Source organism: Centruroides vittatus, unplaced genomic scaffold (assembly GCF_030686945.1).
Source record: "Centruroides vittatus isolate TY-2023 unplaced genomic scaffold, ASM3068694v2 contig_397, whole genome shotgun sequence".
In the NCBI taxonomy this organism is placed as follows: Eukaryota; Metazoa; Arthropoda; class Arachnida; order Scorpiones; family Buthidae; genus Centruroides; species Centruroides vittatus.
The window spans coordinates 1670294-1698210 of record NW_027122212.1 but is presented as its reverse complement, the minus strand read 5'-3'; the positions used below and the strand labels follow the sequence as shown (position 1 = coordinate 1698210).

General features: G+C 30.2%; 1 protein-coding gene across 1 annotated transcript in view; it reads right to left on the bottom strand.

The window, feature by feature from the left end:
• Nucleotides 1-25799, bottom strand: part of cert (ceramide transfer protein) — a 41517-nt gene extending 15718 nt beyond the window's left edge. Inside the window, exon 1 of the mRNA XM_067271387.1 lies at nucleotides 25336-25799. Within this exon, the coding sequence (XP_067127488.1) occupies nucleotides 25336-25563 (228 nt within the window). The 5' untranslated portion in view covers nucleotides 25564-25799. The remainder of the gene's footprint in view (nucleotides 1-25335) is intronic.
• Between the last annotated feature and the right edge of the window lie 2118 nt (nucleotides 25800-27917).

Sequence of the window (27917 nt, the reverse complement as noted above, 5' to 3'; positions counted from 1 at the left end):
AATGTATGTTGAGAAGAGAGGGGGAGGGAAGGGAGAGGGATCCTGCAATTGCCTCTCCTCCACAACACCAAAGACCATCCCAACAAGGATCACATGCCAGGCACCTACAGTATCCCCATCTTTAATCATTGTTACAACTGCCACTTACAATACATAGGAGCTACATCTCGCTTTACATACCACTCTCAAAGAACATCAAACGTCTATCAAAAAGGTTTAACCAATATGGCTTTGGCTATCTATGCATCAAACCCAGGCACCAGGTAGATTTCCATGAGACACAGCTCTTACATAATGAATCTAAACAATATGTCCTTAAATATCTGGAACAAGTGGAAATTTACAAGGCCATCTGCCATAAATTATCACGATGTGGACTCCTTCCCAACAGCCTGGTAGTCTTTCTATGAAATCTAAACTCCCCTTTCCCCCCTCTCGACTTACCCTTCCCCTACACACGTGTTCGGCAATCCCAGTGTTTTCTCAACAGTTTGTTGCCTGATGATGCCCATTTGACATCATCAGGCAACAAATTGCAACCATTCGCAAAAACAATCACACTTTGTTTAAAATATTGTTTCTAGTTTATTACGTTATTGCAGTGTTTATTAATTTAATAATTTATGTTAGTTTATGACTAAATATGTTATGATAACTGTATGGTTATACAGACATCAAAACTGAATGAAGTATGCATGTAACACAACCAAACATTAACATAAGTATAAATACAGTAAAATATATGAAATGAAACAAAAATAATTTCATTATATCATAAATGACAAAAAGGCATATCACCTTTAATCATACAAACACAAATGCAAGTTTGCATTATCTTTTGATTATATTCCTTCCTTGCTGAATGCCGTGTGATCCTTTAATAAAAACCTCATGATTTTCTACAGTTTAAAGTGTGCCTATAAATTTATTTCACACTATTATTTCAAATTATTGATAACTACAGAAAAATTTAGCAGAAATAGTAATATTCCTATTGCCAAAATCCAAAGCAAACAAAGGATAGAAATTACATAACATGCAATTTACTCATCATAAAATGATAAAAAAATGGATTGCATACACTACTCTCACTCTGTCTAAATGATGTTTAATTCATTAGACTAATGAGTCTTTTAAATATATCTTGTTTATTTTTATTTAGCCAATTATTTCTCTCTACACCGCCCTGTCAGGCTACATTACAGTATAGTATATAATCATATTGGCCAAATGCCAGTATTAATAAATTAATACAGTTGTACTGAGATACCTTATCCTAGAGATTAAACAGAAAAAAATTTTATTTACGTTCTATGATAAATCAATAGGTTGAACAATTTGCAGACAATTTTTATGGGTATTATATGATTCAATTCTTATAAAAACAGTTTATTCACACAAAAAGTCTTCCAATTAATCAAATTGATAATTTCAAATTTTAGTACAAACATACAATAATACTAATTTAATGCAAGGTTTTATATTTATAAATCATTTGTTTTCAGTTGTATAGATGAAAAACTGACAGTGTTAGATAATTCAAACTACATTCTAACAGCAGCTGATGTTTTATTATATATTTACGTCAACCTATTACTACTTTATACTTTAAATCACTTATTATATACTCATATTTTAGTATTAAAGTAGTATGTAATTCACTATTATTAATTTTTTATATTGAAAATGTAACTAATTTTTTTTTAAATGGTGATACTTAAATCAACAGTTTTTTTTTGATAACACAAAGCACAGACAGGTTGAGTAGAAAAATGTTCTGATGAAAATATAATGGATTGAGTGAATAAAGCTGTACAGAACTATTGGAAACATTCCAAACTAATCTTGATTAACATAAGGAAAAGTGAATACACACACACATGCCTACATACACAATATCCAAGTGTTAAATGATAAAGACAGAAATTAGTGGAGATTTTATTCACATTTAATGAAAATATATCTTTGTTTCAAAAAGATTTGTCAACTAAAACCTGATTTTTTTAGTAATTCAATTAGATTTATAACATTTTTTAAGTCCACGCTTAATTCTTTTTACATTAGAAATGACTTCTCAATGAATATTTTTTCTTGTAAAAAATTTTGTAAATAAAATTTTAACTCTAACATTTAGTTCAAACATATTTTTGTTTAATTAAAATATGTGGAAATTTGCAAATTAAAGACTAAAAAGCTCTTCTTTTCAGAGCTTTTGTTAAACCAATGCTGTTTTTCTATATCAAACTCCTTTGTAATTTTTTCTCAATCATATGACAAATGGAAAGAATTAGCTTATTTTAAAATAAACTAACTAATTCTTTAATAAAATTTTAATAACTGAAGAAAAATCAGTTTTTATTGCATATTTTTATATTTATTACTAAGCATTCGTACTAATTCTGAGACATTTGCTTTACTCTGAAAGCACTATTTATAAATTGCAATTTATATATTTACTACTTTGCATTAATTATATATATATATATATATATTATAATTATATATTTTTCATCTAATTATATATGAGAAATATACATATATTTTCTCCAAAAAGATTTGATGTCTGATCTTACATCTATATACATACACCAGACATGGGCAAATGTGGCTCTTTTTGAGTTACATGTGGCTCTTGCTGAAAGTGTTAATTTCTGCTTTTTATTATTATTTTTACAATTTTTTTCCACAATTTTGTAAAAATATGTAATTATATATTATATATATGTAATATTTAGTAATTTATTTCCAAGTTGGTGCAATAAATTAAATTGACATTTCAAATCTATTATTTTAAAACAAGTTCTCGACCCGGATGGGAGACACCCTATCCTTCCCTGCCTTATCATACTATCTGCCACGATAGTACAGAACTGCGGCTCCCATGCATTTTGCAAAACCTACATTTCGGCTCCACTGAACTCTTGCTTGCCCACCTCTGGTATATACAGTACACTGATTTGATATAATGCAGTCTGCTCGAAGCCTTAAAAAAAAAAAAAAAAAAAAAAAAGCTCAAAATTTACAGTGATTCAAATTATCGTGGCATTTCATTGATTCATATATAATACGAATATTCCCAAACACAAAAAGGTGGTAATTTGTCGTAGTGCTGTACTTTCCTTGAATCTATGTTTGTTTTGTGTAATTTTGGAAAAAATATAACATTATGGATGCCATAGGAAATATCAACTTTCCTTGGCAAGAATTAACTGATAAATGTATGAACGATATGTGGAAGAAGTTATGGCTGAAGGTATCCATGAATTCTCAACGAAAAGAGCCTATCGCTGTATTGTTAGGTTGACAAATTTGTCAACCTAATCAATACAGCAAGACTAGAAGATGTAGACGAGCAGGATATTGAGGAGTTACCGCAGGTTTCTGGTGAGAATCTTACCAACGACAACCTTCAAGAACTGGCAGAACAAGAAATTCATGTAGAACTGGAAATTTGATTCTGAAAACAAAGAACCAAAAGAATTTCTCTACAGATTTCCTTAGTAAAAGTTTGGTAACAATAACTGAAATCGTTGATCAAATTGTAGCAAATGATCTAGATTTTGAAAGGAGTGCAAAAGCAAGATGAGGCATTTTGGATGTGATTTCCTGCTACCGACATTTACTTAAGGAAAGAAAAAGAAAGCGACAAATGAAACTATATGACTTTATTGCAAAAAACAAGAATTTCAAAAAAGCCAGGACCTTTATCACAAAAAATGATCTTTACATGTCTGTGTACATATCATATGTATATGTTATTTAACATATTTTTATATTAATTTGCATAATGTAACTTAAAATTAAAGTAAAATCTGTTTATATTTGGTCATGTGATAATGTTTTAATTATATATATAATTAAAACATTAATAACAAACAAGAAATTGTAACAATCAAAGCAAGTTTCGTCTTCTACTTGTCGAGAAAACTGTTATTCTTATACTAATTGTACATTTTCTGATATATTTTATTCAGCATTAAATTTAACATTCTGTGAAAAATTTAATGAAATGTTTGTATAAAGAAGGCATATAGAAGTAGGTCAGATATCTGCTTACACTATTTTTCTTTCATTAGAAGAAAAAATTTACTGTAATTTTATTTTGTATGATTGTTTTATTATTGGTACATAGTATACATTTAATTACAGTAAAAGAGGGACATTTGTGTTGTTGATTTTTATAGGGAAAATTCTAATGTTTATACAATATTAAAATTTTTAGGAATTTAGTGTAATGTTTTTCAAGGAAAATTTATATTTTAATAGTTTGTTTTCAATTTAAACAGACACACACACACACACAAGCAAATGATGAAACTTCAGGAAATTAGATAAATTGAAAACAAACTTAAAATAAAATGTGATTTTTCCTTGATCCTTGGAAACCATTTGTAACCTAATGTGATACACTTCGGTGTCAAATCATGGTGGCATTCCAAACATGCTGCTGATTTGACACAAAGTGTATCACATTAGATTACAAATGGAATATCTTTACCAGAGATGTTCTGGATTATGAAATTTTTTAGATACATTCATACATTATTAATTTTGTAACAATTTTGTATGTCTTTTAATTCAATAATAATTTCAAATCATGTTTATAAAACAAATTTTACTATTAAATACAAAATTAACTGTCCTTAGTGTTAAAATTTACAAAAATGTACCTTGTGATTCTTGTATGGTGAATATGAACACTATGTGAAATCCCGGGGAGGTAAGAGAGAGTCATACCTTCCTTTCCGGCGACTCACTTGTCAAGGATGGCTGTTACGTCAACGGCGCGTTACGCGTTACACGAGTGGAGGAGGAGGAAAGGATGGGGTTGACGATAAGGCAAAGCCGACAGTCAAGAAAGACACCATCTTATAACAAAACAAGATTTATTAAAATCGAAACGAACAAAACTACACTTCTACCCTCAAATACAAAAGGGGGTCTGGAGAGAGAGAGTTTACAAATATTTGTTCATACCTCTATAAATTCCATAATAGACGGAGTCCGGTGAATGGAGTCGTAGTCTGGACACGGGCACTTAAAAACTTAGAAATTTTTTTGGGTCCTGGTCGATGGCGCAGAGCACGTCGTACTGGAGAGACGATTGGAGAGCCCTTTAGGAGGGAAGGAAGCACCTTTTATAGGTTTTTGATAAGAAAACCGGTCACGTGATCAACAACGGATTGCAATTAGGGCCATAGGTGTTCCCGGGATTCAAAACAAACGACGAGCTCGGACGCTAACTGTAAATTATCGTGCAAGTTGATCTACCGGCTGCGAGGGAATAATGTCTTATTGACAGATAGGGGACGATAGTTGCCAGTCAAGGGTCAACATTTTTTTTGGTTATGGAATTTTGTTGATTAAGCAGTTGTATATCAGGAGTGAAATAATTTAGAAATGTAGGGGTTTAACTTCCAGATTTCACAACTATAAACAGTTCACTTTGTAATTAATATAACAAATTATCTTTTCCAAGTATAAGAAATAATACTAACTAAAAAAGAATTTATAAACAGATATTTTACATTATATATGTACAGATTTTTATATTTCTTAAAATTGTAAGTTTTGTAAATATATTCGAATAAGAAAAAGTATATATAATAACAGTTTTGTCTTATACATAGGATTTCTTCCAATTAAATTTCAGGTATTAAAAAAACAAAAGTGCAAAATTAAAATTTGAAAAGACAAACTTTTAAAATTTAAAAAAATTAAGAATCTTCAAAAATAACAAATATTAGTTACTACAGTATATAAGCTGTTAATAAGATGTAATAGTTTTCATGCATCATAGATTAAATATTATTTTGAACTACAAGGAAATTGTGATTATTTATGAAACAGATTTCATCACAAATGTTTCCTAATTCTGTAGCCAAGTTGACCATGTCCATTCTGAAGGCCTTTTGGAGAATTCATTACTGTATGGATTACAAACATATGTAAGCAAAGTGACCTTCTCTTTGGACAAAAGTTGTCTCTTACCATGTAAATTACCATATTTTATGGCAAATAATTTGAAAGACACACAAAGTTACTGAAGTACAGTGATACCTTGTACTTCAAATTTAATTCATTCCAGGAGATCGTTTGAACTCTGAAAAAAATTTTTCTTATTAGAAGTAATGGAAAGCCAATTAATCCATGCCCAGAGCCTGAATGATACCCATTTTGATAAACTTAAAACAGCAAATATACACAAATTAAGTAAAAATAACTCAATTAATTGCCCAAATAATAAATTAAAATGCAAAAGCAATAAATAAAATACGTAAATACCATATAATAAAATGAAAATTGCATTTACTGGTTGCACACTGTTGACTTCAGCATTTTAAACCTGCCACTTGTGTACTGCTTTCATTCTTTGCAATAAATTATTTTATCATCCGTATTGTCGATATTCCAACCTTCCTCTTAGGCTTCGTTGCTTCCACATACTTCTGATGCCATGAAAGTAAAGGTTATATTGGGTTGAACAGAAAGCTTTTGCATATTTTTAACAGTTGTGGTTACTTAATATAAATGTGTGATTTAATTATAACAGTTATGAAATTTAACACATTATTGCTAATTTCAGATTGTATTCTTTGTTCATAAGCTTATTTTATGCTTCAAGGACATTTTTCACTGCACGTGCAGTTTGAACTTTCAAGCATTGTTCAACCCTGAAGTGTTTGAAGTACGAGGTACCACTATATATAAAATTTCAGCCTTATAAATTATTAGATACCTATTTAACAAATTCCAACCAAACAACATTTTGTAACTCAATAGATTCTCCTTAAATCTATAACAAAATGCTAAAAACACCACTAAATCAACACTGGAGTGAAGTTAATTTACATACCTCCAAACCTGTTACCAGTGTGAACCCTAAAAGGTTCTTCTTCAGGTAAAGCCGAATTTCCGATAGAATGTTCAAGTTTTAAATCATGTTCCGTTTTGATTTGTATTCTATCGGAAATTCGCCTTTACCTGAAGAAGAACCTTTTAGGGTTCAAAAACGTTTGTAATGAACTATTTTTTTGTTTTTACATCGTTTTTGGAAGTCACACCAGTAACAGGCGTGGAGGTATGTAAATTAACAAAATGCTAATTTTGATGATAAAATTATTTAAGAGCATATTTTGAATTCTTTACCTTCTAAATTACAAGTACAAAAAAGTATAGTGAAATACTACCAAATGTAATAAAAATCTTTCCCTATCCATTACATTAAAAACTGTTTTATTGGAGAGAATAACAAAGGAAACCAGTTAATGTTTCAGCCAAATACTTTTGAGCTTCTCGGCTGATAATCAGGGTCAATTAAACACAGAAATTCCAAATTCTGTCAATTTAAAAATCATTCAAAACATTCCATTTGAAAATGTTACATTGATCTCAAAGAGTATGGTACTTTTCCCATCTTTATGGGAGAAGTACCATATCACTTTCTTGATTATACCCAGAAATTCAAATAAACTCCAAAATAAAGTTGCTTTTAAAAATAAACTGAATTGAAAAGCATGGAAAACATATTGAAGTACTGTACCATATAGGGCAGGGATGGCTATATGGCACACTTTTTGAGTCTGCTTGCCATACAGTTACAATACACTCATGTTTATAAAAACTGCAACACCATGACAGAATTAACAGAAAGGAATGAAATTTATTCCACATGTAACATGTAGTGATACAAAGAAATGATTAAATTTATAGAGCAATCAAACATTATTACATGCCAAAAATCAGTACTTGGTGAAGCCGCCACATGTCGATGCAGTAAGAGCTACACGTCGTGACATCGAATCAAACAGGTATTGAATGTCTACCTGAGGAATAGCATTTCAGATTGCTTCTATCCGAACCCAAAGTTCGTCTGTATTGGCTGCAGGACAAGCATCACTAGTGAGTTTCGGACTCACAAAATCCCAGACATGAGTAGGCCAAGGAAGAAGCAATATATGTCATGGTGAGAAGTCTAATATTTCTGGCAACATGTGGACAGGTACTGTCCTGTTGAAATACAGCTCCAGGAATGCATTGAAGGAAGGATATGACTTCATGCTCCCACAACTTCCTTGATGTATCGGTTGCTGTTGAGAGTACCAATAATTCTGAGCAGCCAGGATCGCCCATGATATCTAATAGCACCCCAGACCATCACGCCTTGTGATTTCCCAGTACAATGCTGGATAATGCACTTTGGAATATGGGGTTCACCTCTATAGCATCTAACACTTACTCAGCCATCGTTGCACTCTAAATTGAAGCGGGATTCATTGGAAAAGATGATTAGGTGCCAATAAAACTCATCAACACCAGTGGCTGTGTAGCCACAGGTATCAATGGTGTATGTCAGGAGAATGCCATGCAAAGGAATGCTTGCACGCAATCCATGGCGCTGCAGACATTGGTGAACTGTGAACGCAGACAATGGCATATCTGTAGCAGTGCTCCATTGTTGTGCCAACTGTCAAGATGAAGCTGTACAATATGCAATTGTCATGCAGATGAGGTGTCTATCAGCTCATGCTGATATAACATTTCATCGTCCACTGCCAGATTTGTGACTCATCTGGTACTCTTCAATCCACTGCTTCCACACTCACATAACTGTTATGGCATTACACCATACGAGCTGTAATTTTGCGATAAGAAAATCCACCTTCATGCAGACCGATCATTTGTCTCCATTCAAACTCTGTAACCTGCTCATATAGTGCCCTTTGTTGTCAATGAGACATATTGAGTTTTCATGAAACATTTACCAGTGGCAGACAACGATACACTACTTCCAACTTTCCACTACTGCCCACTATTTATATGGCTAACATGACCATTCAGAGGGTGCTTCTCAGCCCATGCATACACTATCACTTTGATAGTCTGATCATTTGCATGTCATACCCTTCTTTTCATTTCCTGTAAGTTTCAGTTTATTTGCATGATTCCTTCATGGTGTTGCAATTTTTACAAACCTGAGTTTATTTGTCTTTAAAAATATTTATGCATGCCAAAGTTTTAAACTTCAAATAATGATATTTATAGAAATGAAACAAATATGCTTCAATTAAAATAAATGTGGAGAGGCAAATTGAAAAACAAGTGATCAGGTGATAAGCTGAAAAGATAATTGAAAAACAGGTAATAAACCAAAATAGTATGACACATTACATGCCAGATTATTTCTCCTGACATGCCATAGTTTGCCACCCTGGTATAGGGTAATGTAATACAGAGTGACAGAGAAACAATTTAACTAAAATTCTTACCTCTTCAAATTAACCAGTCAGACAGCACTTTGTCTTTCTGTTCTAAGGTTCACAGAAACATTTTTTGAAATAAAATTATAAATATTATTATCAATAAATACTGAATGTGAAAAAGTCTGGAACTTAACAATCAAAAGTAATTAGAAAACACTGGTCCAATGCAGAAGATGCATTAGACCAGTGTTTTCTAACCAAACTGGAAAATTATTTATAGATCATTAGAACATTATTTATAGATGTAACCCATACATACAGTCATAAAATGAATTTGATAGTTTGGAAAAATGTACAAGTAATTAAGGTATTTCTTTCAATTTTTAACCACTCCTCTTCTGTTACAGATAATAAAAACCTTAGCCTCAAAAAAACCCAGCAGATACATAAGTTCTAAAAAAACATCCAAACTTTAATCAAGAAACAGTTTTTGAAATTTATGTATTTGTTTGCCTCTGATGATGAGCCTAAGAAGCTTGAAAAAAACTTATAAAAACTGATTTGTTAGTTTCTCAACTAAATTTAGCCAGAAACTATTGATTACTTTATACAATTTAATTGTGTTTAAGAATATGTAGAAATTAGTTATGTTTTTACAATTCTAAATGATGTTTATTTTCTAGTAAACAACAGAAAGCTTTTATGATTATGGCCATTAGGGTTTCTCAAATGGGATCCCAGGATCCCAGTTGTTTTTCTCAACCGGGAAATTTTTCTTATCCCAGGAAATCCTGCAAATTTCTTAAAAATTCACTTTTTTCTTATTTTATGTTAAGGTTGAGGAAATTTTGCAAGTGTAAAGTATAATTAACTCATAAACTGTCAAAATACATTTGTATTTATTAATTTTAAACCTACTTATTAGTTCTTTAATTTTTGCTCGTTATGGCACATCACAAATGGTCAATAATCAATACATAGCTTATTTATGGCAGGACTCTCAAAATTCTTTACCAGTAATATCTGGAATAATTATGCTTATGCTGTCTTAATTTTTAACCATGCCCAGTAGCTTCAATAACTGCGTAATGCCAAGTTGTGCAAATTGGGCAAGGATAGAAATGAGTACGAAGTCTGCAAGTATGAAGTTTTTCTTCATAACCTGATTATTAAAGACAAACGAACTGCCAAATTATTGGGTTATGATGTTTCTATTAAAGCAGTCAAGATAGACAAATCAAGAATACTAGAGAACAAAAGAAATACTAAAATCTCAAAAACAAACTAGAAATCTTTCAGGACACAGGTGAAAAACACACAATATTTGTCTTCTCTTAAATGCATTAAACACGATTCCAATCACATCAATTGAATCGGAAAAGACATTCTCGGTAGCAAGACTTCTCATTACTAAAATAAGAATTAGATTGAGTGATCGGAGTATTGACCATCTTTGCTTTTTAAAATCTTATAAAAATTTACAATATTTTGTATTATATTTTATTTAAAAAAACAAAAATTACCTTATAAGTTAGAAGTTTGATTTAAGTTCATTTTTTTTTTTTTTCAACTCAATTCAAAAGCATTTTTGTTGTTGTATGCAGTTTCCAGCAAACTTTAATAAATTTTTTCTATTTGTGAAAATTTCTATGCAATTCAAAGGTAATTTTTAATATATATCTTACACATCATTATTAATATGATTTTGGAAGTTAAAGAACGTATTAAATTACTTCAAAAAACAAAAATATCATTTGATTTGATGATAGTTTGTATATCTTAAGAATAATTAATTTTGTCCTGGAATGTCCTGGAATATCCTGGAATCCTGGGACAAGCAAAAGACCAGGAAACGAGAAACCCTAATGGCCATTAATAATTACAAATTCAAATCTTTCTAATACTGAATAAAATATTCATCTACTGATCTTTTGTTGTGAACAAACCATTAAATTTTGATAAACTCTGAATTTGTCAACAGATTTAAGTCAGTCATCTGTACATTTTAGCAAATATCATCTTAAGTAAATAATCGAATGGAATCACTTACAGTTTTTGAATTAATATTATCTTAAATTTCAATTTAAACCTGAAATGTGATATCGAATTTCATATTATAATGTAAGATTAAATATCACAATTACTTACATCCAATTTTTTTATAAAACTTTTTAATCCTTTTTATAATGAATTTTTAATATAAACTTCACTCTTTTTATTCTTTTAAATAATTACATGACCTCATTATTTTACAACATGATTAAAAATGTAAATTTTAGTTTATGTTTTTGACCTATATTACAGACTTTCTATAAGGTAATATAGTAAAACCTGTCTAAAAGGAAACCTGAATAAAATGGAAACTTGCCTAAATGGGAAATATTCTTCAGAAAGGGGCAATTTTCTATACTGTAAAAAAAAACCTGGAAAAAATATTTGGTACCATGTGATTCCAGTTTATGCAGGTTTTACATTATATAAAACTGCTAGGCTTTTCAATGTATGACATCCTATCTATAACAGTTACATAAATTTTCACAGCTTGTAATAACATTTCTGTTCTCATTCACCATATTCTCCAATGTCAAGAGAAAAAAGTTTTCATTTCTTGACTATCACCACTACTACTACTACTACTACTACTACTACTACTGATTGTATGTTTCTTTGAAGCAACTTCACTAATCACATCTTAAAACTTTCCTTAGAGGGTATTTTATTAAATATCCATAAAATGGCTAATTCAAATTCTGAATATAAAAATGTAAACTTCTAGGTACTACAACATCAAAAGGAAAAATTGAGTAACTTACAAAACAAATGACCAGACAAACTATTAATCTTAAATTTGACTAAAAGTTACAGAACCAAAATAAAGTTTAAATGAGGAATTCTCTAAAAAAAGACAAGGATGTACATCTTCACTGTTAGTCAGGTAGCTTCTACATTTCTTAATTTATAAATGTGAAGCTAACAAAATAAAAAAAAATGAAAATTAAATTGAAAAAATTTCATCTTACAATTTCTGTAACTGATTAATGCCAATGAAATGTATTTCTCTTGCTCTCAAGTTTTTGAGGGAATATGGAATTGAAAGAGGGTGATAAAAACAACGATCTTATTAACTAAAATATGCATTTATTGATCTGAGTATTATAATAATGCAACTGCTAAAAAAAAAAAAATTGCTTGGGCTTATGAACAAAGATAAAAGATCATTCATATCCCATTGCATAACTCTGGTGACTCCAAATTTCCCAAAAGTCTTACTGGTGCTCCATCATTTAGCTCTAAGTTATGAAATGGAGTCCAGCTGGTTCCAAGGAGTTTAAAAACTCCACCAGCTACATTACTGCCTGATTTGCCTCGAAAACAGAATCAATGGATTTATGTTATGCGAGTTCCTAGAATTTGTGCTTGGATATGCAAATTTAGTTTGGCAACATATTTATTTTTAAATGCCAATATTGTTCTCTTGTATATTCATTTGTGGTTTATGTAGTGTTATCAAATTAGTATCTGGATCTTCAGTGAATTTGTCATCATTGAGACGAAAAAGTTGTTTAGCAAAATTCACTGCAGCTCTGTCCCGATAGATACATCCTCATATTCATTGAAAGGGACAACTTTTTAACATGATTCCATAGTGACAATGCCTTTAGGCAGGCATTAAGCTAGTCAGCAGGCAAACCAACAAATTATCATCAATAAACAAACAACAATCAGCATTTATTTATATTTTTGCCAACAGATGGTTCTACTTGTAAAGGCAGTAAGTTGTATGAGAAAATTATTAATACTCCAATATTTTAGGGTAGTATATAGCTTAGTGTCAATTCTAGGGTCTAAGTAACACTCATACAAACTTTGGTCCAGATTGGTTTAAAAATAAAGATTTGTATAAAGGACAAACCAACAAGAATTGATTTTTATATAATTATATAGATTTGTGCATGCATGAAAGTTATTAAACTTCAAAAAAATAGTTTAAATATTATATCAAATTCTTAATACTTTAAAATGCAACGAGTTTAGATAAAGTACACAGAATTAGAGCTGATAAAGTTTTTATTAAATGAGAGAACTTACATTAAATCTTATCACATTTTGTATTCCAGCTTGTTATTTGTGGCATAACAAAAAGAATTGTATAAACTATCTTAAAGTTATACTTTTGCATAAACAAAGAGTAAAAGTATTTAATATGAATGGCTAACGTTGTTCATTTAAGCCTGTTTGATTCTAGAATTTGATAAAGTATCTTTTATGGAATTATACAGAGCTCTGACATAACTTTTAAATAGCAGCAAAAAATTTTTTTGCTGCTGTTTAAAGGTTTGTGAGAGTTAATATCTACTGTACCAATGTCTTTCAGTTATAGTGAGGAACAGTACAATAATATAGAATATAAATTATACATAAAATAGTTATTTAATTTTAGATCTCTGAGTAACAAATGAAAGCTACATACAATTTTAAACTATGCTATTTACAGTTCTTTTCTTATATCTAGTAAGAAATACCAAAACAAAAATTGCAGAAATTATCTCAAACTAAATCAATTCATATTTATCTAAAAATATATATTGATAAAAGTCAAAAGTTTGGAAAAATGTGTGATCACAAGCAACACTAAGATGCTAGCAGAACGAGTGCTGAACACAGACAGATGTAGCATGCGCACAATCTGGGACTTCCCCTCTCCTCATCACGCATTATGTGAAACACCGTTTATTAAGTGAGTCATTTTTTACAATTTGTTTTGCTTGTTATGCAAATTACTCATTATGAGAGATACTCATTAAGCAAGGTTCCACTGTAAAATCAATAAAACAAACTGCGAATAAATTGATAATAAAATCAATAAAAACAATAAAAATCAAAAAATACATCATTTTTGGAATTTATTTTTGCTTTTATTTAAATCATCTGCATATCCAATGCAATGTTTTAATACAAAAACATTTCCAGCACTTTAATAAAAATTCCCAATTTTTAATATTTTATAACAAAACTAAAACTTTACAAACTGTTAAACAGTAAATTCACTACTTTTTGCACAAAACATACTCATACTGTGCATGGGGAAGATGCTTCTAAAGTCTGAACATGTCAAATATGGTTTTAAAAGTTTCATTTGGGAAATTTTGAATTAAAGGATACAAAATTTATGTGCTTCCAAAAGCTGTTGAAGAGAAATTGCAGGAAGAAATTGTTAAAAATTGACGAATAACAACTCATGAATTTGCAACAAATCTTAGTGTGTCACAGACATATTGTTGAAACCCTTCATTCACTTGAAATGGTTGTAAAACATGCTGATGATTGTGTTCTGCATGCAATGTTTCTTTTTTCACTTATGAATAAAATGAACTGAATTGAGTATAATTTTGTGTAACAAAGGTAGGCTGCTGTAAGGTTCTATTTTATTTTTAAATTGGTTACTCATTTTTATCTTAAAGAACTTTTTTACGGATAAATGAAAAAATTAAAGTTAAAATAAAAATATTTGTTTTTAACTGAAAATCTGTTGTAGCGAGTGGTGATTGTTAGGTTGAATACCAAGGCACCATTGTATTTGATTAATACAATTTTCATATCAAGAAATTTATTAATTTCATTAATCAAGGGATACCTATAATTACAGAAGAGTTGTTCTGTTCCTTGGAGTACCATTATAGACAGGTTTGACTATAATAATGTTTTCAATCAGACTTCACTGATCTTCAGTTACAAGCTTTTCACATTCTTAATTACAAATTCAAAATAACATCGCATTAACAAAAATTTTTTAAGGATTAATAATTAAAATTTAATAATTAATAAACTCCAAAAATTAAACCTTCTAAAATGAATTAAATTAAAAAATATCAAACATATTGAAATTCGTAATGATGTGCATGTTCATTGAAATCAAACCAAATTCATAAGGCTTAACTTACACATAGGATTTCTATAAAGATTAGAAATATATAAAGCACACAAAAAGTTACACTGCATCAATCATCGGGATGTAAAAAACATTTCAAATGCCCGGCGGGCAATTTATGAAATGTAATTTTGGGCATTTTATTAACTATATCTTACAAATTTCAATATGTTTGATATTTTTTAATTTAATTCATTTTACAAGGTTTAATTTTTGAAGTTTATTAATTATTAAATTTTAATTATTAATTCTTAAAAATTTTTGTATTCCCAACTTCATTATTTTGAATTTGTAATTAAGAATTTGAAAAGCTTGTAACTGAAGATGATTAGTGAAATCTGATTGAAAACATTATTATAGTCCAGTGTTTCTCAAACTTTTTGGTCCGCGACCCCCTTTTGCATTTAAAAATTTCAAAGGACCCCGAAGAATGAGTATGTGTAGAAAAACATCCCGGAGGTAGTGGGTCAATTTAAATTCAGGAGGAGTTAATTTCTTTTGTTTAATTAATCTATCCCATGGTGAAATTCCTCTCCGTTGCGTGTCGCTTTGCGTTGAATTTTTGTCAATGTTAAGATTAACGAAATTTTTTTAAAAATTATTTCTTTATTTTTCACAAACAAAATAAATATTTTGAAAAATATAACAACAAAAAAAATTATATTTTGGAAGATAATCTAGTCTCGAAACGTTCCAATTCAGCACAATACAGACCTCAGAAAAACAAGCAAAACTTACCACTCACGATGGGAAAAAGTCTCATTCAAATACTGGCGTGTCCTTAAGGACCCTCCCAGTGTTGCCTGCTAAAAACACATATCAACTAAAATAATATCGGAGTATCCCAAGACATAGCCAAATATTGCAGCGCCACAGCACTAGCGGAAATTTGAATTTGCCGACTGAAACGCTTTCGGTTGATCGGTTTCCGGATAACGACGCTCTACTGTTTTTCTCACTAGACTTACCTACAGACGCAACGCTGCTAGCGAACACCGTTCCAAATGACAACATTGTTCTATCATAGTTTAGGCAGAGAGTGGCACTCGGGGATTCCCCAATAGCGCACAAATTTATGAATATTATATTTAGGCTCGTATTTAAATATTTATACTGTTTTTATTATTTATATGAGCAATTTATTTAAGTAAAAATTATTTTATATATTTTTGATATCTATTATTTCTAAACATGAATCCATAGTCAATTTATAAAATATTTGGAAAAAATTGATCTGGCATTATTTTTTCAGAGACCCCCCAAATATTTTTTCACGACCCCCTTGGGGTCGCACCCCCACTTTGAGAATCACTGTTATAGTCAATAAATTTGTAGCTGGATTTAGCAAAGATTAGTTTATTGGTTTATTACTATATTGTTATTTTAGTTGTTTGCTCATGATATTTTTTTTGATAATTTTTTATTACAGATTAATTTTTATTCTATATTTAATATAAGTTTCATTCTGAAAATGTGAAATTTGGTTCCATATAAATACTAATAGATAAATTGCATTTTTTAAAACTTTCTTACTTCAAAATGTTAATTTTTTTTTATTTATGTATATAAATGAAAATTTTTGTTTGTTTGCTATGCACACCTAGGCTATTCGATCAATTGCTAAGAAACTCAGCAGTTACATTGAAATACTTCTAACTTAGATAATGTTGTACATCCAAATTGTCAATTGGATTTCCATATATCGATTAATTTCTGTCAACATTTGATTATTGTAGTGCCATCTATTGGAAAAAAAATTTTTAACAAAATAATTAACTAAATATAATTCTTACAAAAAGGATATAATTTTTAAAAATATATATTATATTCACTGAATTACTGCGACAATGATATAGCACGAAATAGATGTGCCATTATGCCATTACTGCAACAGATAGCACATAGCACTTGCCTGTGTGGTGTGTAGTTGTGTTTTGCCCCATACATTGTACTTTTTCTTTTAGCAATAGAGTTGTGCTGGTTATGTATCTAACTCCATTCAGAGAAAAATTTTTGAATTGAAATAACATGACTTATGGTGCAAACTGGAAGTTCATATATAGTTAATCTAGTCTCAACTTTCATCTACCTAACTCTGTTATCAAAATTAAGAAAGAACAGAGACAAATAAATGATGATCGGAATTTATAGGTGTACAATTTTTTCAAATTGCAGCCCAATAAGTACCCTCCAGTAACAGAGTGGTTAAAACCACAGAACACTGGTAGTCGGTCATGGGTTTGCACACTGGCCAGGTAGAGTTTTCTGGGTTTTCTTCATGTTAATAACACTTAAATTGGGCCAGCTTTACATTAAAATCTTTCCGAGATTCGTCCTTCTTAGCAGATTACTCGCACGTCGCATCACTATAACCAAATGAACCAAACTAATTCTAATAATTTTTCTATAAACACAATATTTACCAGGACATGCTAACTACCAGGAAACTTGGACATCCCACCCTCTCTGATTTCATCTCCCCTTGGTAACTCAAACCCACTGCTCCAAACTTCTTTCAATGATACTGCTTAAGATGTTCTAATGTTCAGCAAAATTAATGTGCAGTACCTGTACATGCAACAATTTTAAGTCATAAAGTAGAGCAGAAAGTCTTTTTCTGTGTCAATGTTTATTTTTCTTATTTATCATCAGTGGAGCAATGTCACATTGCTTCACAAAATTTCCAATAGCTGTAGTCTGTGTAATGTGCATTTCATTTTATTCACATGTTAAGTCTTACTGTCAAATCTGCTTCCAGTATGCTTATGCCACAACTTTCAAAAGTTTCCGTTATCTAGATCAGTGGTCTCCATAGTGGGGTACACAAAGTGATACTTGGAGTATGCCAGGTTTTCCTTTAAAATACCGTATGTGTGTTCTATCTGCAGTCTTTCTGATCTTACAGTCATTACAGTCAAAGAAGTAAGCTCACGATCACTTGCACACGGAAAAAATTCAAATTGTGAGTAATGGGAAATTTAGCAGGAATTATGTATTTATAGTGGAAATTTGGCAAATTTTATTATATTATAAGGGGTACAAGTTATAATTATTTTTGTCTTACAGATACGCAATCAAAAAGTTTGGAGATCACTGATCTAGATGTTTTTGCTGAGTTTTACTTTTTAAACCTGGTTTCATCAGTTTTTATTTACAGGATCACATTAAAGCAATTATTCTCATGTTTTTACAATATGTTTTCATTTAAACAAGTCTTATATCAAGTCTTTCGACGTTAAGGTTAGCAACTTGGATCAAATACGAGCGATCATAACCTGTCTAAACACAGATCACTTTTCAAATATCAATAGTACAACCGTATTAATTAGTAGTCATTGACTATCTTCTCTTCCAGGAGGAGGTCAATGACTACTTTTGGTCAAATTACTTTCACCCCCTTCAGCAACAGTCCCGAATTTCTATCGGACCAGCAGTATGGTGACATTGGAATTGGAAAATCCAAAATACGACCTGCACAAAATATGATTTAAGTGGTTTTCAAGGGTGCAAAGTTTAAATATTTGGTCCATTTTTCGCAAAATTTGATTGTTTGGCAGATCACCATTTGATATTCGGCTGTGAATGCATCAGTTTGATATTGCTAATATTAGAAAAAATACGATAGCTTAAATATTTTAATGTTATCGTACTTTGAATTGGTGTCTACTTGACCAATGAAATTGTGCCATTTCCTACCATTTGATTATCGCGATAAATGTGACAATAGTAAGCTAAAATAACCAAACTGTTTATATGGTTTTCATTTTATGTTTATTATACCATAGTATTTGATTTACATAACTGCAAACATTATTTTATGTAAGGGTTTATCACACCGAGTGCCCAATCTAACACATTTTTAAAATTTTCTTCTTCTATTGTACACAATTTAAAGAATTTTTGAAATGTGTTAGATTGGTCACTTGGTGTGATAAACTCTTACCTGTAAAATACTGCAATCTTTTGTAGTTATGTAAATCAAATAGTATAGTATAATAGAAGGGTTAAAAGTGCAAAATAATCTAGTAATCTTAATGTTTGTACTTATTTTTTGTCCAGGCAATGCCAGATTTATCTGCTAATTATCAATGAATTTCTTTTATTCTTGCATTTTTGACTGTATTTGAATGTAACGAGAATATTTCAATTGTCTCCTCAATTTTGTTATACCAACACTTCACTATATACATTTTTATATAATGTACACATATAAAATGAGATTAAACATTGTAATTTATAATCAGAAGTATCATAAATGATTCTAATATATAAATAAAAGTTTGGCAACTTAATATATAAATAAGACATGAAGATCTTTGAATATTAAGATCTATCTAACATAAAAGAATAATTAAGACAACCTTCATAAGACACACTATACAAAATTGAATAATAAGTGCATTCTACTTTGACAGTTTTAAATGCCAATAGCTATCAAAATAGCCTAAGATTTACATAAAGAAAAAAGTTATATATTTATGTGTCTGCATTAAAATTAGAGCACAAGTAAGAAACACTTTAATAGTGTATGTTTTTTGCTTTGTTTCCAGATCTGACATACAACATTACTTCATATTTAGTGAAGCAATACTAATATCATTTCATCTAGATAATGCAAGTTGATAAATGAAATAGTCAAAAGAACAAGACTAAAATAATTACTTTCATTTAGTATCTTCATGAAAGTTGCAAATAATCTCATTTTCTTGTTTTTTAGCTTCATCTATGTCATACACATTTCTAAATACATTTATATCGATAGAAAAATTGAGAAAAAATAGTATTTAATACATAATTTGTAACTTTAAACACAATTTTCAAATTCTATAAAATAATAGATCCCTCTATAAATAATAGTTTTATACAAAAAATTCTCTAAATCAAAAATTGTTAAAAATATTGATAAAAAGTAGGATAAGTAGCTATTGCATTAAAACTTAAGAGAGGACATTTAATGATATAAACAACAGATGTATCACTTTACAGCTATGATTCATAATCAGCAAAATACATCACAGCAGTACTGCCTAGTTAGTCATCTGTACATGTCAGCCACTTGTATTTGTGGATTTAAGAGAACTCTAAATGCATCTACTTTAGTATAAACTTCCATAACTTAGCCACCTGTCACTGTTGACTTAAATTCATAAGACATGAGTGACCATTACACATTTCCTGAACCTATTACTCATAGTAAAACTATTTAACTTATGTAAAAACTCACCAACAAAGAAAAATTTTTTACTTTCTCTTAGCTTATTTTAGATTATTATATGGTATTGTATTAACATTTTGTATTGATTTAACATTTCCATACAAATTTACTGTATAAAAGATACAATTAATAAATTTTTATTTAACAATTAATCAGTAGGTTAGTGATGAATTTATAGTTCTGTTCTGACATAATTAATGATTTAAATGACATTTTTTATAGCTTACATCAGTATTTATTTATATATTTAATTCATTAAGAATAAAACTTAAGAAAACTTAAGAATAAGGTTAGAATTTATCATAAGAGAAATCATAAATGTTGAAAAAAGTGTAAAAAAACTTGATTTGCTTTAAACAGGATAAGCTTATTGACCTGTTACGTCTTTTTCAATACTAGAGCAACAACTATGACAACCAAACTTTCAAAAGTTTGTAAGGTAGTCCCATTTAAATGCTACAGAATAATTTTATTAATCTGTCAATTGTAAATTATTAATTATGGCAATTGCCTCACTAGGTATAAAACCTTTAGGCAATTTTAAATTGGGGCATTCTTATTAATGCAATCTAGCATTAATAAGAATTTGTTATTTATTTCTAAATTCAAATAACTGAAATTATCTGTGCTGCTGTTGGTATTGTAAACTGGTAAAAAGCATGTGAGAGATATTAGAATTGTTTATCTACACACTTCTAAAAACAAATTTCTTCTGAAAATATTTCTATGTATACCAAAATGAATATCACAAGTTTGGTATGATTTTAACCTAAAGAATAATGCCAAAAACATAATGAACAAATCATAAATTTTCATTACATAATTCAAACTGAGGATGACAATAAACAGACTATTTAAATTTATCCTATTGACAAATTCATGGTGTATAATTCATTAATATTACATCCAAAGGATTATACACCACAAATCTATAAATACATATTATTTAAATTTATCCTACAAAATTAGGATATATTTTGTTTTATAATTAAAATAATAAAACAAGTACTTTTTGATAGACAAATGTTATTACAGTCATTGCTATTCATGAATTTAAATTTGATTATTTTCTTCTAATTTTTAAATATACAAGGCCACTTAAACAATAAAATTTGACATTGCAAATTAAATTCATCATTAAAAACTTTCAATGTGTATTTTAACTTCAATTTCTAGTTAAATCTTTTATCTTCATTAAATCTATATACTTAGTGTGCACTGAGCAAAAAAAAGGCCTAAAACCACCAAAATAAAAATCTATATACTGTTAAAAGTCTGACTTTGATACAGAAAGAATGCTGCAAAATACTTCCACGTTTTTTAGACTCCTATACCTCAAATGAGAACAGAAACAAAATAAAACAAGTTTTGTTAAAATCGGGTGACAGATTACCAAATTATTAACACTTTTTCTGCCAATGACATCATTCTGTATGTCACTTTTTAAAGTTTCCAATTATATTCTTTTTATATTTACATCACTCTGCTGATGGAATGTTCCCATAGAACACTTTTACTTTTAATTTATTTTGTATTGTCAGAAATAGACACACTATGCAACAAAGGCCCCTAGATGGGGCAAAAACTTTTGCATGATTAGTAAATCAAATGCTGAAGTAAATACTGAGAGTTCTGTGTGAGTTATAAATAGATAATGTAAATTCTTATATATATTAAAATTTACTATTAATATAAAATAAAATGAGTGTCCATCTAGCCTCTATACACTACTAAACCCTTTTTGACTGATACACACCAGTATTTTACTGATCTGTCTTGGAAAAAAAACCACAAATTGAATGTTGGTTGCATTTGAATAGAACAAGAATTTTTAAAACATTCTAGAATAACTATTTCAAATGTCAATGGTTGGATCTTTGAAGTTACAAATAAATGAAAATATAAAGATACATGTATAAAACATATTTTAAAAAATAATAAAAAATAATCATAGCCAAGGACAAGTGTTATCTGAATGCACACACTATGAGTTCATACAGTGTCACCTGATATATATTTCTAAAAAGGCTCTCCACGCCATAGGTTACAGCATAGGCTCTCAATGTGTACCACAGGCCCAAGATTAAGAATCAGAGGTTTATTTTGAGGAAAAAATCTATAAAACAAGATATGCCACTTTTAGATGTTAAAACATCTAAAAAATGCTACTATTACCTATTATTGTATCTCCTATTCTTTATAAATCTTTTAGTCTCTTCTAAATCTTGTAAACTTGCATTATTTACTCTGTAATAAGTAATGCAAGTTTAAAATTGATTAAAAAATAATCAATATGTTACAGTTTAGAGTTATGTTCTAGTTTGTATATTATATGTAATATGCAAATTATGTTCTGGTTTAAATTTTACAGAAAGTAAAATAAGAATGTCTGAAGAGGTTAAAAACTGTTTAAATATAAAATAATAAATATTTTAAAATTATTACTCTTGAAGCAACTCTCTTGTTTTATAAAGAACTAAATTAGCAAGTACTAGATAATGTATGAACTATTACTATAAACAGTAGTTGCCTCCCATCAACAGATTAGCAGTATGATCATCCAATATATTGATTAAAGTTAACTACCAGTTAGTGCACAATAGTTCAACGAAACTATACAGACAATAAATTAAATTTTATGGAGAAAAGTACGATTCTACACATTAATCCTATTGACTATGGCTTAACCACTCAGCAGTGAGGGATGTATATATACATCGAGGACGATCGTGTGGCAGTGGTGAGGGATGTATATATACTTTAAATTCTTTTGGGGGTATTGCCAAAAACTACTGTGAAAAAAAGTTCACATAAAAAATGAATTATGTAACAATAAAAAAAAAGACACTTCTTTACTAGACATAACTGTTTACAAAATCTTTTTCCGAAACGGTAATGAGAAAAAACATGTCAAAAAATACTTTAAAAATTTCCGTTTATTCTCCACTACCTTGGGGTAGCACCATACCTGACTATCCAACAGTTGAAAGGTTAACATTGCCATCAATATCTGTAAATCTTTCAGAAAATTCAGAAGAATTAGCTCCTTAAAAAATTATACACACCAAAAATGTATAAAATGTTTCTAAACAAATAGTTCAATACCAAATCACAACTGTTACAGCTAAATATATATGTTTAGATAAGGAAAATACATGCTTTAAATTATAAATTTTACACTGTTTAAATCATGTGTGTTTTTAAATATAGAATTATACAGATAAATATTTAGCTTTAACAAACAGTGGCAGATTTTTGAAAAACTTAAATTTTAAAACAAAATGCAAAAATTACTTTATCGGGGTCTTAAAACCGACAATAATTAAACAACGATTGAGTATCAAGCCCTAACCGTTTATTTTTAAAATTATTTTAATAAGAAAGCAACAGATTAATTTTTTTTGAAACTCTCCACCTGGCCAGCACCAAGAAAGGACCCATTTAACAGAGCCAGCCAAGGTCCGGCTGGGAAGCGAGGAACAGGGTCCAACACGTCCAGGACAAACTGAGAGTTTTACCCAAAACCATGGTAAATATCAATGCACGGTCATTTGATATAGAACTGTAAATAAAACAGTCATTCTTAAACAGTATCAGATCTTCAAAGTTACACTTATGAAATATAAATTCTATCTACTTGAACCTGTAACTGGTGCATATGAAGTTTATTCTTTCAAAACAAATGTTTTCCTAACCCCTTCTGGGTTCTTATTCCAATTTCAATTCAGCTAGTTTTACCTGAAGAACCCAGAAGGGGTTAGGAAAACATTTGTTTTGGAAGAATAAACTTCATACGCACTAGTTACAGGTTCAAGTAGGTAGAATTTTTGTTATACAACCCGGTGTGCGGTTTCTGATTTATATTACACTTATGAAACCAATTACATATTTACCTTCTATAAACAGATTAACACAGAATAGCTAAATATATCAATCGAATTCAAACAACAGTCGGCAATAAGTGCCAACATAAAATTCATATATATAATAAATCTGATGCTTATTACAAATAAAATAATTTTTCAACTTAATACTTTGACTACTCAAAATGGGGTATCCTCTGTTAATAAACATTGCACACACAATTAACACGGGGCAAGAAACAAGAAGAAAGCAAACGTTAATTATTATCAACTATACATGGTAAATGTTACCGACACGAAAACTTTTAAAGAATTCATCAAGCGAGCGACTGGTGGTGGAAAAATGTCGCACATAAAAAATTTCCAAACTAAAAAATAGTAACATTTGAAAACAAAACCTAATTCAGCACCAAATGAAGCAAGATCTATATTTTAAGGAGAAAGTAAAAGCACACCTCATTTAAAGTAGAGTTTTATACATAAATATCTGACTTTAACAATACTAATACTTATACAGTTTTCTACAAGATCTAATTAGGTATTTTTCAAGCAAATCATTATTATACATTAAAATGTATATTATTTTCCAGAAGTCCCTAAAATTTGCAGAATAGCTAGCTCTAGAGTTCTAATAAAACATGATGAATATCCAGATTCATTAAAGGTCTAGTATGTATGTATATATTTATTTATTGTTACTATTATTAACAGCTCTCAAAGAATTATGCAGTAATATATATAAAACCTGTTTTCGGCAAGCCTTAATGGCAAAACAAAAACAGGAGTTTTAATTGCCTACGTTATTTAGACTTGTTTATTATCGTTTAATGTAGAATTTTACAGATAAATACCTATGGTTAACCAAACTGGTATTTATCTAGCTTTGTAAAGGCTCAAGCTAGCGATTTATAAAGCAAACAGCCGAGTGTTATGCATTAAGGCGCGTAAACACGTTTCGGAAAACTTTAAATATGGCGACATATCTAGATATTGCTTCGTTAAAGCCGTAAACAGCGGCACACGTAAATGAGGAAAACAGGTGGAAATAACCCTGGAATACGGCCAAAACGTGTACATTTGAACAGTAAATAGAGTTTGATATATAAACGAATGGTTAGCTGTTACCTTGATAGCAGCCTTGTATATACTGATAGCACCTCTGCATCCGTAACCGGTATCGTTCTGGGATTTATAGTAAGATAATGTTCCTTCTTTCAGCACAATGTATCTGTCTTGCCATCCGTGGATGTAATTTGTCCATTTCAAGAGCGTGCCGTGTAACTCTGGCTGGTTATTAGTAACATCAAACTCGTCCTCGTCGTCGCTGAGATTCAAACTGTGATCGTCATTCATGCTTTAAGCCTAAAGTTGAAACATGAAAATAACCCAACGCCGTGACATTAATATTATATATAAACGCGCCATTTTTTAATATCCAATGCGTAGAATTCGAGTTATTGCACATTAGTCACGAATAGTTCAAATTAGTTTCACATACTCGTAACATCCGTAAGTGTACTAAACCATCAAACATTCAAAATAAAAAAAAATGCCACAAGCCGTCACGTGACGGCGCTGGATCTCGTAGACGCCTCCTCGCACTGGTGACGTCAATCGAAATATTTTTGCTCTTATTAAAACAGCGCTTTTATTTCATTAATTGATTAATAAATAACGATTATAACATAATTTAGTATATTAATAAATGTTTAAGTTATGTAAAAGTGATAATTCTAGTTTAAATTTAGTGACGTAATGGCAAATTTCGCTTCCTAATATGACGTTCTTCGCCGGATCCGATAGGATTACCTACGGTAAATTGGAGTTTGTACTTAAACCTGGCTATAAATTATTGTTTTGTGTGATAATCCAATTAAGTTAAGTATAACTGCTTCGACGCCAGATTTCGATTTCGATAATTACGCGCGATGACTTTGCCATCTCGTGGATAAAATTTGAATAATTCGGCAATCGATAAACACCGTATTAAGTAACTATATTTTAAATTAAAAGTTTTAATTTTCTACCGAAACAGTCTTCGAAAATCAATGTGGATTTGAAGCTCGTTGTTATTTAAATTATTTGATTAAATAAAAAAATTTTTTAAATATTCTATTTGCCCGGCACTCGAACAGAAGGATTACGGGGACCGAAAAGGAAGTCCGATAATTTTCAATTATAATAGTATATAAAAGTTAAGTAATAACGAAAGCTTAAGAGGAATAATTTTGTTGAATTAGGGTAAATTTTTCTATTTAGAAAAATATTTAAATTTAAAAACACTGAGACACGTTAGCGTAAAGTTAAAATTGCGCGTGATGGCATCCGTTACGAGATTTTATTTTAAAAAAAGTAATATTTATAATATTATTATAAAAGACAAAGATTTAACTTTGAGCCGGCTATTAATGTAAATACTTATAACGGGTAAAATTTTTATTAAGTTCGACCCCACTCCGGAAATGGCACGTCAGGCTATAAACTCCCCACCCCTCGGCCTTTAACCATCAAAATTTAGTATCATCAGTGCCCCATATATAGAAATAACTCCGCTAAGTTTCAAAATTATTAGTCCATCCAATCCTGAAATATGACGCAAAATATTAATAGACGCCGACACACATAGACTTTCGTAAGGGTTATATATACAGGAAATCTTTGTTAATTCGAACTCGGATAGTTCTAAATCCCGTTAGTTTATGACCGTACTTTTGTCCCTACTGGAGATGTAGAGAATTACGTGTTAAGGTTTATTTGTTTGTTTTATTAAGTTACGGCAAGGCAACACTTGGGCGATATACCTAGGGAGAATGCCTTCCGAGAGGATTTTTTTAAGTGTAACTGGCTCCTCCTATTCAGGCGTTACAGACATGGAGAAAACCCGGAAAACTCAACGTGGCTAGCCCGTTCTAGCCAGGCGCGAGCCCACGAGCGAACTTTTAGGGTTCGGGGGACGGAACCGCTTGGCCACTGGTGGACTACTTGTTAAGGAATTCGGTCAAGTCGAAATACGTTTACTTCGAAATTTCAAGTGAAAATTTTGTCCGAACTGTGAAATGGGTGTATTAAATCGTTCGTGTAGATCGAAGTGCCTTTGTACTGTAAGACAGTGTTTCTCAAACTTTTTGGTCCGCGATCCCCATTTTGCACTTAAAAATTTCAAAGGACCCCTGAAAAATGCGTATGTGTAGAAAAACATCCCGGAGAGGGGATTAATTAACTTATCTTTGGTACATATTTGAACAAAATATTCTATGTACATGTTTCGACATTAGTAAACTGAATTAGTTAAGTTAAACATATTTTAAATTTAATGTGATGGGTGAGGCTGCTTATTTTGGCACAATAAATTAAACCTGGGTTTAATATCAGTCAGTGCAGATCTCATAGCGATTTCTATGTTGCTAAGACGAGAACGCTGCTTTGTTTTGATGTTGGTCATTACCGAAAATACCATTTCGCATAAATAAGTGGTTGCAAATAGTAAGAGAACCGCCATTGCTAATTCAGCGCGTAGTGGATACTCTGTTTTCACACTAAGTCAAAAAGAATTCAATGTTTGCTTACTAAACTCGGTTCCGAACGTTGTTCTATCATAGTTCAGGCGGGGAGTGGAAGCTCGGGAGATTCCCGAATAGCGCACAAATTTTTGAATGTTATATTCAGTCTCGTATTAAAATATTCATATTATTTTTATTATTTATATG